The following is a 14,456-nucleotide window of genomic DNA, read 5'->3' as shown; positions in this document are numbered from 1 at the left end:
AAAGGCTTTGGTTTTCTTTGCCTTAAATTGACATTTGAGGTTAAAAACATAAGCAAGCAGAGTCTCCCCCACCCTGGATAAAGTGATCAAGGGACTTTCTGCCTGAGGAATTATCTTCATACCCACAGGAATAGGATTGTCTATAGTAAATGGACAGAGAGGAGCTGAGAACATTTACTGTTGTGCTACAAAAGTGAGTAGCACCGGATTCCATGATCCTTAGTCCCTGCCTGCTCATGTTGTATTCCCAGCTAGGGACTGGACATTTATTTAGTTTTTGAACAGAGACTGTTCCATTACTCCTACCTCATTCTTACTCTCTAGCCCATTGAGATGAGATTCTAGGCTTCAAATTCCTTTCCCCACCACAGATTTTTCTCTATAGAGAGAGGGGCAAAGAATGCAAGCTTGGGGATACCAGGAGTGAGCAGAATTTAAAGATGGTGGTCATTAAGACCCTGCTGGGAACAGAGTTGGCATTTGCCGTATATCCCTCGTTCCCTACTCAGAAGGCATCTGGATAGGTTAGGTCTCTGAGAAAACTATCCTGGACACTAGGAAAGCACAGGAGAGATGTACCATCTGTGGGAGTCCTGTCTGGGTCTTTAGTTTCCATGATCCAGGCAGGCATCCAGGAAAGCAAAACAAAAAAAATGGGGTGGGGTTGGGGGGAGCTGGGGTATATGAAGGAATGCCTGTGTCATAGAACTGTTTTTGGGTGTGTGGGTCCTCAAGGAACCTAGCTGAGTTAGGAGTCCTAAGTAATCACATGGGTACCACTACTTGATTAGTCACAAGGCTCTTGCCATCTTACATCTTGGCTGATGACGCAGATGTCCTCTGTGGTGGGGATGGTTCCACAATGACATGTGCTCGTTCCCCCTAAGGACACGAGTCCTCATAGGACTCATGCATCTCACAGACTAGGTATTAACAGCTGCCTCCCAAGAGGAGTCCCAGTGGACAGCTATGCCAGTGCATGATCTTTTTTGCCTCCGTATAAGTTCTGCTAATATCCTGTAAGGCATGAGTTATTTTCGTTGGTGAGAACCAAAGCCCAAGAGCAGGAAATTGGGATAGCGTGCTTTCTCCACTTCTAGAGATACCTAAGTCCACATGACCAGTTTCCCAATGAGTGAGGGTCATGACCTGCAAGTTGTCTTGATTGGTGGAGATCAAACTTTACCCCCATTTTTTTTCTTAATTTAAAAAAGCACCTGAATTAGGTCAGCATAGATGTGACAGAAAATAGAACATGTAAATAAGAGTGACCTGAGACATATAATTCTAAACATGGGACAGATCCTGTACATTGGCACAGAAGTGCATGCATAGAAGAAAGTTGTAGGCCAAAAACAAAATACCATGGTCTCAGTTGAAGGTGGGGGAGTCCATCCTTACCAAAAAGAAATCTAATTTTAACCAGGAACACTAGAAGATATCACCAGGATCTTACTTTCATTTCACTTGGCTTTATGTCCTTGGTTTTATAAGCTGCTGATGGAGCAAAAGGCCATGAAAGACCTGAAAGGAAGCAGGAAGCAGGCCCAGAATGTATCTGAGAGAGAAAGTGTTCTAGACATGGATGCCCTGGCTCCACATGAGGATGGTGTGGGCTAAGACCAGAGGTTCGGTAACCCTCTATGCTGGCAAATACTGAAATTACTCAGAAACCATGCTGTTTAAAAAAAAAAAAGTTAATTTAAATTGGAAGTCCTATCAGCCTTTATGTGGAGCCTACATCCCATTAGAAAAGCAACTTCCTGGGTCCCTTGGGATTATGCACCCAACTGAGCGCATGGTATGCATGGCCCAAGGCAGTATCAGTGCCCTCTATTTTGGTCAGGGGTCTATGTGCCCATCTCTGCTAAGCTACTTGATTCATTTCTCTCTTCCTTTCAATCCATGGCCTCTCTAGCTCCCAGGGAATGACAGTCATGATGCAGAGACAGCCCTGGCACCAGGAAGAAAAGAGAAGTTAAACTTTGTGCCATTTACATTTCACTATGTGACCATTGGCCACAGACATATAAGGAAACAATCCAAAAATAGAAAGATGTTGCACGTGCCCTTCGTGTCTGACCCTTATTCCCAAGGGAGAGAGCCTGGGAGATGATGGAAGGAGAGACAGTTTTCCTATGAAGGCAGAATACCGAAGGGCAAGATGGAATGATAACACTTGAGGTCAAGTCTTCCCAAGAGGCATCTAAGCCAGAGGGTAACCACTGGCCACCAGGAGGAACTTACCTGAATCCTGGAATATAGTCACCTCTCTTGTCCCCAGTGGAGTGGCTTTATTATGTTTGTGATCACCACATGTCACTGGGGAATCTAGGTTCCCTTTTGTAGGTCCCTTGTCTCCTTTATAAAATTATTTAAGATCTGACTCAGAAGGAAACTTGAGAATGATTTTATTAGAATTTTAGGGGAAAACAGTAAATCAGGCAAAATACAAATCCTGGCATCTCTCAAGGACGGAGTTGGAGGAGAAAGAAAATCATGCCTTTCGGCTAATGTCAGCAATGGAGATCTACAAACAGGGTCGTAAGAGAAACAGTGAGAAAGTTCAGAGTATCAGTTCAAGCATGTTTAGATGTTTGGGTGGTATTCAAAGAAGAAAGGACAAATTACACTGCTTGAGTTAGAGCTTAGAAAATCAGGCAGGCAGTAAAGATATGTAAGCAACTGCATTAAGAAAGGGGCTTTTAGAGGGTGTAATTACATTGTCCTGTTAAAGGGATAATTATTCCTCCCATCTCCTTAGCCATGTCCCTAGAAGAATCAACTTTCTGGGTTGGGGAGGGGTGGGTCTTCCGGCCAGGCAATTGACAGGCTTAACTGAAGCCAAGTCCATCATGGCTTATTTCTGGAAACATGACTGGGACAGTAAGAAAATAAAGAAAGGACAAACACGAGGACACACATACAGGAAAGCTGAGATCCAGTGACCTGTGTTCACTCTGATAAAGTGCGCCTACTATGCAGTGACCCAGGACTTCGACACATTTATTATTAGGTACAGCACGGGGGAGAGGTTAGCTAGTCTTGATAGGTCTCTGCACCCATTGGTACAAGCAAAAACTGAGGCCAGCTCAGTATCCCAAAGATGGGCAATGAAACTTAACTATAGAGCTCAGACAAAACAAGTTGGTAACTGCCAGGAAGTGTACAACTTGAATCCCCAAACCGGCTAACCTTGCTGTCTCAATCTGGTCACTGGTGTATAATGTTTCTTGTAGAAATGTAGGAAGCCAAACCCATAGCTTGCTCAGAAATGATAGTTTCAGCTCCACTGTGGCTTACACATGGCCTGAATTGCATAGCAGCATGCTTCCAGAGACAGTGGCTTGGCAAGCACCAGCGTGCCCATGTCTTGCATTTAGCATTTGCTTTTTAATTTTAGGCTGGGGTAGCTCCACCAAGTCAATCATGATGACACAAGTCCAGACAGGTGAAAACAAATCAAATCAGACCACAGCAGAAGACACCAGTGTGCCTTAGGCAAGCCTCTTTTGGAAAGCTCAGGGAATTCCCTCCCCCCCCCCCCCACATGCCCCACCCAGTCCAGGCTGAGTGGAGGCTGAGGGAAAATGGAACTTATCATTCCCAAAACATCTGATGCTTCTTTCACTGAGAAATGGGATGCACAAAAAGAGAGACACAAGCCCCCCTCTTCCTCCTCTAATCTTGTCCCCAAACCTCAGCCATCTGCATTTTTTTTTAACCTACAAAGTTTGAGGAATTATAGACATACCTGACCCTTTTAATCAATGTGGAAAGGTGACCTCCCTTCAAGGAGCCCTAGCATTTGCAGTCCCTGTCTGATCTGCTCAGTAGGTTAGGCGGAAGCAGCTGCCTCCATCAGGGCACATTCACTTTACACAGCAGGACTTCTCAGCTTTTTACAGTGCTGATGGGTTGGTCTAATCCCCACTGGGGTGGGATGTCTGTTTACTAAGGATGTTTATCAGTCTCCTGGTCTATTTATCCTCCTGTGTCCTGCTGTTTGTGAGAATGAGAAGTGCCAGCATCTCCCTTTACAAAGAACCATTAAGCTAAACCCAACAGTGCCTAGGATTTCACAGGAATCTTAGGGCAGTTTCCGCTCAGTGCCACCTCCCAGGAAAAAGCGATAGCGGGCAAGAATGAAGCATAGCATTAAACTTCAGCTAAAAAGATGGATGTCGTCAGCTTTGCCTTCGTCCCTTAGGACCAGAAACTTCCCTAGGGTCTGCAAGTTCTCAGCTGCCCCAGATGGCAGGTATAGTGCAGCTACCCTAGACACCTGACCTAGCAGGGAGCTGGGGAATGGATGGCAATGTGGCTGGAATCCAGCTCATGGCTTTGAACTGTACACGTGGCTTTTGGAACAGTGACCTAACGAAGATGCTGGGGAGCGCTAGGTCACCCCAGAAAGTAGTTTTATGTATTCTTTGGGAACAGGCCACATGGAGCCCATGCTGACCATCTGCAGATTGGTTGGGTTTAGGCAAAGGACCCACAATGCTCCCTTAGCCAGGAGAGGTCATGTTGAAGGTCATGTTCATTTTGTAGTTAAAAAAAAAATTACTGGACAGCTGGAGAGATGGCTCAGAGTTTAAGAGCACTGGCTGCTCTTCCAGAGGTCCTGAGTTCAATTCCCAGCAACCACACGGGGGATCACAACCATATATGATGGTATCTGGTGCCCTCTTCTGGCCTGCAGGCACACATGCAGACAGAACACTGTATATACATAATTAATAAATATTTTTTTTAAATTATTGGAAAGACAAAAGCATCATCAGTGGCCCCTTAAGTCTCCCTTCCCATGGCTAACGCCTTCACTCTTCACACTCTCTTCACCCAGGAAGAGTCAGGTTTAGGTGGGACCGACTCTCATGCTTCCATAGTATCCTGTGTTTCCCACAGAAGAACACTCAACTGTATTGATCGCCTAATTCTTTGCCATTCTCAGCCGACTAAGTCGGTCTCCATCACCACTCGATGTCTTAAGCTGTAATTATCAAAGGAGTGTAAAGTCCTTGAGTGCCACTAGGATGGGGAAGTGACCCGAATATGGCAACCAGATCCCCAGGTCTTAGGTCCCCAGAACCACATGACGGCTTTTAAAATACCCTGTGCGTTGAATGTTTCAGCTGAGAGTGGACAGAGCAGCGGGCAATTCCAGGGCAGGCCCTCAGAGGTCTGGTCTCAGTGGCAGAGCCAGCACCACGGACAGCAGAGCGGTGAGCAGCACTCCCACCAGCAGCCTGGCCAGACTGAAGTGTTCCAGGTAAATCCAGCGAGCAGCGCCTTCTCGTAGGTGTAGGTACCTGCGCCTTCTCTGCTTCCTTATGCCCCTGTCTGCACCTCTGCCTGCCCTGCCCGGTAACCAGCAAGAGATCCCACCCAGCCTGCAATATGGGGGGGGGGGGGAGCCCACAAGTAGAAGATCCTGCCCTGCCCAGTCAAAGCCTGGGTATATAGGAGAGGCACAGGGGCCTTCAGCCTTTCAGCTGCACCCACACAGGAGAGTCTGCATCCTGAACCATACCCCAAAGTTGCTCAGGGGGATGTATGGAGCCAAAGATGGTAGGGGGTTCACTCTAGGGCAGGTCCATGCCCCTTTAAGAGCCCCCAGGGCTCACCATGGGCAGTATACACAGCCTCCAAGAGTAGCAGATACATAAGGGCTTGACTGCCTCAGACTGTCTCCTCTCCATCCCCGACCTCAGCCCATGGCAGCTGGGCCAGGGCTGGACTCTCTAGGCTGAAGGTCCCAGGCTACTTCTAGACCTCCACTACTAGGGACATGCATGCCTTGCCGTTCCCAGCTCCTAACCTCACTGTGCTGAGGACAAGGACATAGCCCTGCCCGTCATACAGGACTCAGCCTCCCAGGTTTTCTTGGAATGCTTTAAGTGCAGGTATTAGCTCAGGGACTCCCCTCAACTAGAGGTGGACCTATCCACCCAGTCTTTTAGCAGCAGCCTAGGCTCCTCTGTGGAGTACGTATACACACACACACACACACACACACACACACACACACACCTCACTCTCACTAGGGCAAATGCAGTTTTTCGCAGATCCATGTCTGGAGCCAGGGGCCCATGGTTCTGTTCCCTCCCCAGTGCAGGGAAGTGCCTTTCCCATGCCTCCCTGGGACTTTTCTCCTTCCTCCCACTATAAACACCAGCCTTTACCCCATTGTTTATCTATCACATAGAGTGGCCCCAAAAGGCATAATTTCCCAAGTGTGTCTTCAAGGCCACGCTGATAAAGGGAATTCTTGGTCGAATAACTTTGGGAAACACCAATTAAAGCAAGTTATTCAGTTTCTTTCTTGCGGGATTCATCGGAGCCTTTATGAAACCAGCGAGGCATGGATTTCTAGGAGGTAGGAAAGCGTGCCTTTTTTCCCAAGTACATTTGTCCACTTTCTCAACATTATCACATGGGCTGGGAACTGGACAAAGCACAGTGGGACTTTTGCCCTAAGGGACTGGAAGTGCCCTGTATTCTTAGAACAGATAGTCTGAGATCTAGCAGACTAGGACTAGATAAAGTAACTGACCTTACACCTTGGGATGGCACCACCCTGACAGGCCACTGTGTTCAGGCCGCACATGCTCAGGCTCCTGCCTGGCTGGTAATCACATGGCTGTCCAGTCTTGATTACCGCTGGAGGCTGGCTTGCCCAATTCGCCTCTGTCCACCTGTGGGCCTGGCTTAGCTTCAGAGAAGATTTGTGTCCTAGTAGTGTCTGCCTTCAGCTTGACAGTCCCAGGAGAGCAGTTTGCGGTGGGGGCGTTGGGTATTGAGGACCCCTGAAGAGCAGCCATGTACACCAAACTGTGCAAAGGAACACCTGCTCACTAGAGAGGTGGCCGAGGGGATCAGTGGCAGGCTGGACTCCGGGACAAGGGCAGGCTCTGGGTGAGGCCGCTGACCCTGGGGGCTTTCTGTTCTTCTCCTCTGCAGGACATGCTGCCCATGCCGGGGGACCCGACGCAGGGGACTGGCAACTATAACATCGAGGACTTTGCCGACCTGGGCATGTTCCCTCCATTTTCTGAGTAGCTTCAGGCAAAGCCAGGCTCCTGCTGCCCAGCACTCTCCTTGCCATGGCATAGATGTACATGTTCAAAGGGCCCCCCTCATCCAGCTTGCCCTGCTGCAGAACCCCCAGAAGTCCTCCCTATCTTCTCTGGACATGGCATCGCCTGGCTCTAACACACAAGCCCTGGCTTCTTGGGTTTGGGATCGTTGTATTTATTGTATTTTATCTTGTGTGCTCGGAAGGGGGCCTCCAGGCTCCTTACATTTCATTGTGAATAATCTCTTAATGGACAGTTTGCACCCATCAAGTGTTTGCTTGGCATCCACAGCGGCTGGTAACACCAGCAGGTCTGCCTAGCGCAGAAGCTGGGTTTCTTTCTGCTTTTTCACAGCTGCTGCCTGGAGGCTTCCAGTCAGAGTGAGAGGCAGTCACCTCTACGTTCTGTACTGGAGCCAGGAGCACAGGATGTGAGACTCCTATCCCTCCGTCCTTGATGGCCTGGGGCCAAGTGTGCTTTATACAGTGAGAATCAAAGTTGTGGCTTAGTAGATGTACTGTGGCGTGTTGGTGTGTGTGTGTGTGTGTGTGTGTGTGTGTGTGTGTGTGTGGCCAGTGAGAGTGAGAAGCAACCCCAGTTAGCTGTGTTTCAAAGGAGAGCATGACTGGGGCCTGGGAGCTGGGCTGACAGCCAACCCCACCAACACTGTCCCCAGAAGTCTGAGCTGGAGAGCTTCTCACTTAGTCATTCTTTTGTCCCCTGCCCCTTTTACAGACATCCTCCACCCCTTAAAGTTTATAGTCCTTCCTCTTTGCGACCTCTGAGAGCACTCAATATTCTCTTACTAGGCCTGAGGGACAGTGTCCTGATGTCATGAAGGTCACTGCATCCTCCCTGCTCTGTAGCAGAGCTGAGCTGCTGGATGCCCAGTCCTTTCAGGAAGGCATACCTGGCCCTCTGTACAGGGTGAGGATTGCCCCGCCTCTCAGTGTCTCTGACACCTTCCGCTCAGTAGCCTGGAAAGAAGATGGAGACACACTCTGGGTAAAGAGGGGTACTCTGGGCCACCTGAGCCTCTGTCCTCAGCAGGCAGGAGTATCCCAGGAGGGTCACAACCAGGCCTGTGAGGACAGGGACTCTGCTCTGGCCACACTCTTTCAAAGGCCTGAATTCCTCTGTGGTCTTAATGTAGAATTCTGGGGTAACTTCTAGAAGAGTGGTTCTCAACCTGTGTGTTGGCATTGGAGGTGGAACAACCCTTTCACAGAGATCACATATCAGATATCCCACATATCTGATATTTACATTACAATTCAGAACAGTAGCAAAATTATACTTATGAAACAGCAACAAAAATAATTTTATGGTTAAGGGTCACCACCACATGAAGAACTGTATTAAAGTGTTATAGCATTAGGAAGGGTGAGGACCACTGTTCTAGAAGCTTCTGCCTGGCTTATCTGCCTGACACCAGAGTCCCTATGTCGGTCAGATTTCAAAGAACTTCGGAGTCCACACCATTTTCAAGGCCTCCTGCTCTTCCTATATCCCTTGTGCTCTTCAGCTCCCTTCACTTACTTGATCCTCATCTCAGGTATCTCATCACTACGTATCAGCCCATTGATGCCCAAATGTGAGAGAAGCCACAGAGCTACCTTAGGCAGGCCCTGGCATCCTCCAGAGTCCTTTCATGAACCCCTTGTTAGAACTGTGGAGGTACAAACTCTCAGAGCAGCCCTGCCTTGATGTCTGGCTCCTGGGAAGCTGGGGGTACAATAGGTTCCAGGATGCCCGAGGCCAGAATCAGCCTCTGGAATAAGAGCCTGGGAGTGTACCACTCCATTCAGAGGCTCCGCTCAGCCTGGCATCCAGGGAGCACCAGTGTTCTCATAGGACTCACCTGCGAACTACTTGGCTCCAGCAGAATGCCCTTGGAGCAACCCACAAGGATCCCTTCCCCTGACCAACTCTGGCCCCAAAGGTCCTCAAGCAGCTTTGAACCTTCTGTGGAGACACAGGCTGAGGTGCAGACCAACCTCAGAACCCCAGTCTCCCCTGGCTTCCACCTGATGCAGTTTCTGTCCTTGGCAGCCTGGAGCTGGCCCCGGGTAGTGAGCATAAGTTATGAAAGAGAAAAAGGCCCAAAGCTAGCTTCAGGAGCAAAGTGCTTTTCGGTGAAGAAAACAGCCATGGACTTCAGATGGTGAATTGAAGGGTATGGGAGCGGCGGTTTGGTTTTGCTGCCTTTGGAGGAAAGTCAGGGCTTTGCCTGGGTGTGTGACATGGGTGAATGCTGTCACACTGCCTTGAGTCCAGGGCACTAAGGACTACAGGAGAAATAAGGCAGAATTCTTGCTTGCAATCCTTTCATGCCTTCTCTCTCTCTTAAGAAGTTTAGGCTACAGCCAACTCACTCCTTGGTCCTGGGGAGCAGAGTGGGAGGATTTGTGGACAATAGCAAGCACTGTTGCTAGATGGCTCTTGCTTTCTCCCAGTCTTATCTAGGGAGCTCAGCAGGCTGGCTTGAGCAGGCTGATCTCCTCTGATTCTGTGTTATGGTTCTCAGAAGCCACACAGGGGGGAGGTGGGAGAGAAGCCAGCAATGGAGAATTTCACAACTCTGCCCTAAAGGTTTCTTTCCCTCAAGTGTGTTTGAAGCACACCAGAGTCAGAATCAAAGCCCTTATCCTGCAAAAAGAACTTCCCTCATCTGTCCTTCCCTGCTGAGGAAGCCAGGATACTGATCCTCCAGTTAATGTCCATCCAGGTACCTGTCCTGGTGATGAGCTTAGCAGGCTAGGGAGTGATACAGCATGTTGGCTTCCTGCAGCTCTCTGGCTCACTACTTCATTCACTGCTGAAGTCCAGCAGGCTGCTCTTAGGCTGAGCAGCAGGAGAGGGACATGCAGGGACCACCTGAGTTATTGGCAAGGGCACAGAAGCTCCCAGAGAATGGGCCAGAATAAAGAACCACATTCATCATGCTCAGCTCTCCCTTGCCTGCGTCGTAAAGTGACGGTTGTGGGTAGTGCAATGTGGGCAGCAGAACCCTCCCTGAGGAGCTCATACTCCCCTGTCATTAGGAGGACAATGAGGCCCTAGGTTAGCCTGGCAGACATCCACACTCCCTCCAGCTCCGGCAGGTCGAGGGAGTGTACTATACTCTCCTCCTGCAGCATAGTTTAGCAGATGAGCAGTAGCCACTCCTCATGTGAGCTCACCTGCTTCATGACAGCTACAGCCTGTCACACAAGCAAAAACAGCCATTTGCTAACCACCAATAACAAGGCAATGGGATGTGGCCCTGGGTTTCTCCATCCTAACTTGCCAGTCCACCCTCCCTCCTTTTCCCGATCAAGCCAATGCTTCACCTGACGTGCCACCACTGGAGAGACTGAAGCAGGAAGGGTCATGAGCTCAGGAGTTCAAGAACCATCCGAGCAACACAATGAGACTAACCTCAAAAGCAAACATATAGCTGAGTAATTTGGCCACATTTCATGTGCTGAGGAGTCACCGGCTCCCTGGCTGCCGGCTTCCTCCATTGCTTAGAATCTGGGACAGCTTTGAAGAGGTAGCTCACAAGGGCATGGGCGCATTTCCACATGTGACATGCCATGTCTTGTGCCCTAAGCTGGATTTGTTCAGGCAGCCTGAAAAGCCTTGTGGGTACTGGCTGTAGCAAAATAGAGCCTTTTTTTTTTTCCTGGCCATCCAGGGCCCAACGGTTTGCTTTGTCTAACCATCTATTTCCTTAAAGAAAATTCACATGCAGGCTTCCAAGAAGAGCAAGCACTTATCTCTTTTAGCCTTTCTTCTTATGGACGTGAACTGTGCCGTGGGTAAATCATTTGTATTTCTTGAATGTTCTGTATGACTAACAGGTATTAAGTCACTGGGTATGTGTATAACTAATGTAACTGCCTTTTAAATTTTCATTACAATAAAAAATGACTTTGCTCTGAACAGTGATTGCCTTGGAGCAGCTTGGTAATTGATCAACTTGAGGCACCTGCCCCTGGGAGTCTGGGATAAGTCACACTGTGCATGGTAAAGTGCCAACCTTTGGAAGTTTTAACTACTTAGGACAGAAAAGGAAACTAATGACTCTTGAGATTTGGCATTAAGGCAAGGATCTCGAGAAGCTTCTCTGGAAAACTGGTCATTTACTTTTGTCTTCTAAAGAGAATACCTGGAAGAAAGTAGCCCTGCATATTATATCTAGAAAGTGCAAGGAACTACTCCTACAATTTAAGGCATAAATCTTAGTACCAATAAAAATAGCTGAACATTGAGTAGCAGTGTTTCCCCCCAAGAATTCATTCCTATACAGGCTACTGTATGTAACACATGCCTACAATTCCAGCTTCAAACAAGCTAAGGCAGGAGGATTGTCTGAGTAAGCTCAGGCATTCCAGACCAGCCTAAGCAACACAGTAAGAAGTCATCTCAAACACACACCTGCTCACACACAGCAAAGATGCATATGACATTACTGGTTAATATCTTTAGCCTTAGAGAAATGCAAATTAAAAAGTCAATGAGATGCTATTCTAATATATGGCTAAAAATCACAGGTGTCGTTCAGGGGAAAAAAACGAAACCCTCCTTCATGGCAAACAGTATGGCCTCTTCTCATGGGGCTTCTGTAACAAGTTTTAATAGGACGTTTTCTTAGTTTCTTTTCTACTGGTGTGATAAAATGCCCTGACAAACACCACTTAAGGGAGAAAGAGGTTATTTTAGTTCACAGCTCTAGGCAGGATTCGTCATGGTAGAAAAGTCAAGGAAGTGCAAGCTTGAAACAGCTGGTCATCGGAACTCAGTCAGGAAGCAGGAATGAAGGCAAGTCGAAGTTCAGCTCACTGTCTACATTTTTTTTCCTTTTTTTTTTATTTTTATTTTTATTTTTATTTTTTTTTTTTAATTAATTTATTCATATTACATCTTGATTGTTAGCCCTTCCCCTGTTTCCTCCCATTCCTCCCTCCCTCCCACTTCCCCCCTTCTCCCCTCCCCTATGTCTGTGATTGAGGGAGACTTCTTCCCCCTATGTATGCTCTAAGATTATCGAGTCTCTTCTTGGTAACTTGCTATCCTTCTTCTGAGTGCCACCAGGCCTCCCCATCCAGGGGACATGGTCAGAAAAGGGGCACCAGAGTTCACGTGAGAATCAGATCTCACTCTCCACTCAACAGTGGAGAATATTGTGTTCGTCGGCTAGGTCTTGGTAGGGGTTCGAAGTTTACTGCCTATTTCTCCTTGGCTGGTGCCTTAGTTTGAGGAGGACCCCAGACTGTCTACATTTTATATAGCCCAGGATCCTGTGTTCCGAAAACGCTCCTGCCCACAGTTAAGATGTGCCTTCCCACATCAGCAATCCTAATCATGATCCCGCCCCCTCACAGACATGCCTGGGGGGCCATCTGCTATGTTTCTACAGTCTGTCAAGTTGGTAAGTAATGCTATTCATCACATACCTTTTTTTTTTTTTAATTTGGCTGGTTTGGTTTTGAGACGGGGTTTCTCTGTGTAACCCTGGCTGTCCTGCAACACACTGTGTAGACCAGGCTGGCCTTGAACTCACAGAGATCCACCTGCCTTTGCCTTACAAGTGCTGGGATTAAAGACATGCACCACCACCACCCAGCTTCAGACCTATGTTTTGAAGAGTAGATAATAGCTTATAAAGTCATAAAAATTATTTTTGAAAACCAAGTTGCCTTCCAGAGTACAGTGAAAACAAGTGATTTATTTTTTTATTCATTCACTGAGAAATCCTGAAATCTGTAGGGATTTAGCCTCAGAAGAGAACAGCAGAAAAGTACGTGACCAATCTGCCTCTTCTCTGCTCACACTCTCGGATGGGAAGAGGAGAGGATTACAGAGCAGGGACACACCAAGAGGAAACATTACATGAAGGCCGAGTTCTTGCCTGTTGTCAATAAACGATGACCCAAAGTGACTCTTTACAGTAGAACAACTATTATCCTCGTAATTGTGCCATAATATAAGCCATGAGGAGAGTGTGGAAAATTAAGAATTAACCTGCAGATAAGTGACATGCACTTGTAATCCCTGTGCTAGGGAGGTGGAGATAGCCAGATCCCTGGGGATTGCTGACCAGCCAATCTGTAGATGAGTTCTAGGTTAGGTGTCTGTCTTTAAAAAAACAAACAAACAAACAAAAAGATGGGTGGCTCCTACAGAGCATCATCCAAAATTGATCCCTGTCTTCACATCCCCAAGCACACACATGTACCCGAACACATACATATAATGTGTTGCAACTCATTAGCAGCAATCCTGAGAAGAGGGAGGGAAAGTCAAGTTGAAAAGTGATGGGACACTGGGTGCTCAGAATTTAAAGAACGGGTAGGGAAAGCTGTAGCACGTGTTAGGGTGCTACCCAGAGATCACCGTATCCCAGTGTCTTCTCATCTTCCTCTGGGGAAATTAAGGCATGTCCTCAGTTGCTACCTGGAAGATTACCTTTGCAGGCTCACCTTCTCAAGCATCTGATTTCCAAAAATACTTGACACCTACCACCTACCACCTGCTACGCACAGTGCTGGAATTGAGTTAACATAAAGAATCCCTAGGCCTCCTGACTGTCATCCCTAGGAAAAAGGAGATAAGCAAGCCGACCATGGCTTTCTAGAATGTGCTAAGAGTCTAGACACAGGACACCCATTAAACACCAACATAGGAAAAGGGAGATAAGCAAGCCGACCATGGCTTTCTAGAATGTGCTAAGAGTCTAGAAACAGGACACCCATTAAACACCAACATAGAAGAGGGCTGTGCTCAGGAAAGGCTGACGTGCCCATGAGGTGATCACCGTGACTTAGCCACTGGGTCCTATGACAATGGTGTCTCTTTGCTGGAGCTCACAGCTTCTGAGCTCAGTTCTTTCAGGGAAGATTTTAAAGCACTCCCATCTTAAATCCCAAGACTTCAGTAAGAGCCTGCCACAGCTGCAGCCTCCCAGTGGGATGCTAGATCAGAATGCCTGATACACACCCTGCCTCTGGTTCTTTAGATACAATCTCCCAGCCTCTGATGCCTCCCACATCTTATTAAAGTCAAATACATACATGAAAAAAAAATTTTTAAGTGGTTTGATGCTAATGAGCAAAGAACACATTTTTACCATCGTAATCTTTCATCGTGTGAGCAATATTTTTCTCCTCAGGCTCCTCCAGGGCAGAAGAAATGTCTACTTGATTTTCTCATGAAATCTCTACATCCTTAAATGGTCACCATGTTTCTCTTGCTGCCATGTTTGTACTTAAACTGGGTCCTCAAGCCTGACCCATGCCATCAGTGATGTAGATGATGATGTCACACAGGGGTTACTGGAAACTATGGAGATCTCAGGCTTTCTCAACTCGGGAGGTGTGGTCTGAGAGC

General features: G+C 47.6%; 1 protein-coding gene across 12 annotated transcripts in view; it reads left to right on the top strand.

The window, feature by feature from the left end:
- ARNT2 (aryl hydrocarbon receptor nuclear translocator 2) overlaps positions 1-11,009 on the top strand; it is a 157,526-nt gene extending 146,517 nt beyond the window's left edge. For 9 of the 12 annotated variants that reach the window (XM_084773370.1, XM_084773367.1, XM_084773363.1 and 6 more), the window contains 2 exons: positions 5,139-5,275; positions 6,967-11,009. In XM_084773370.1, the coding sequence (XP_084629496.1) occupies positions 5,139-5,275; positions 6,967-7,065 (236 nt within the window). In that variant the 3' untranslated portion in view covers positions 7,066-11,009. Of the gene's footprint in view, positions 1-5,138; positions 5,308-6,966 lie in introns of all 12 variants that reach the window. The other 3 variants (XM_084773369.1, XM_084773368.1, XR_014777477.1) reach the window with 2 other exon arrangements.
- The last annotated feature ends 3,447 nt before the right edge of the window (positions 11,010-14,456 follow it).

The sequence above is a fragment of the Acomys minous genome, assembly GCF_964271855.1.
Source record: "Acomys minous genome assembly, chromosome: 2".
NCBI classification, from domain to species: Eukaryota; Metazoa; Chordata; class Mammalia; order Rodentia; family Muridae; genus Acomys; species Acomys minous.
Note: the sequence above shows the minus strand (reverse complement) of the source record. Positions and strands in the feature narration are given on the sequence as shown.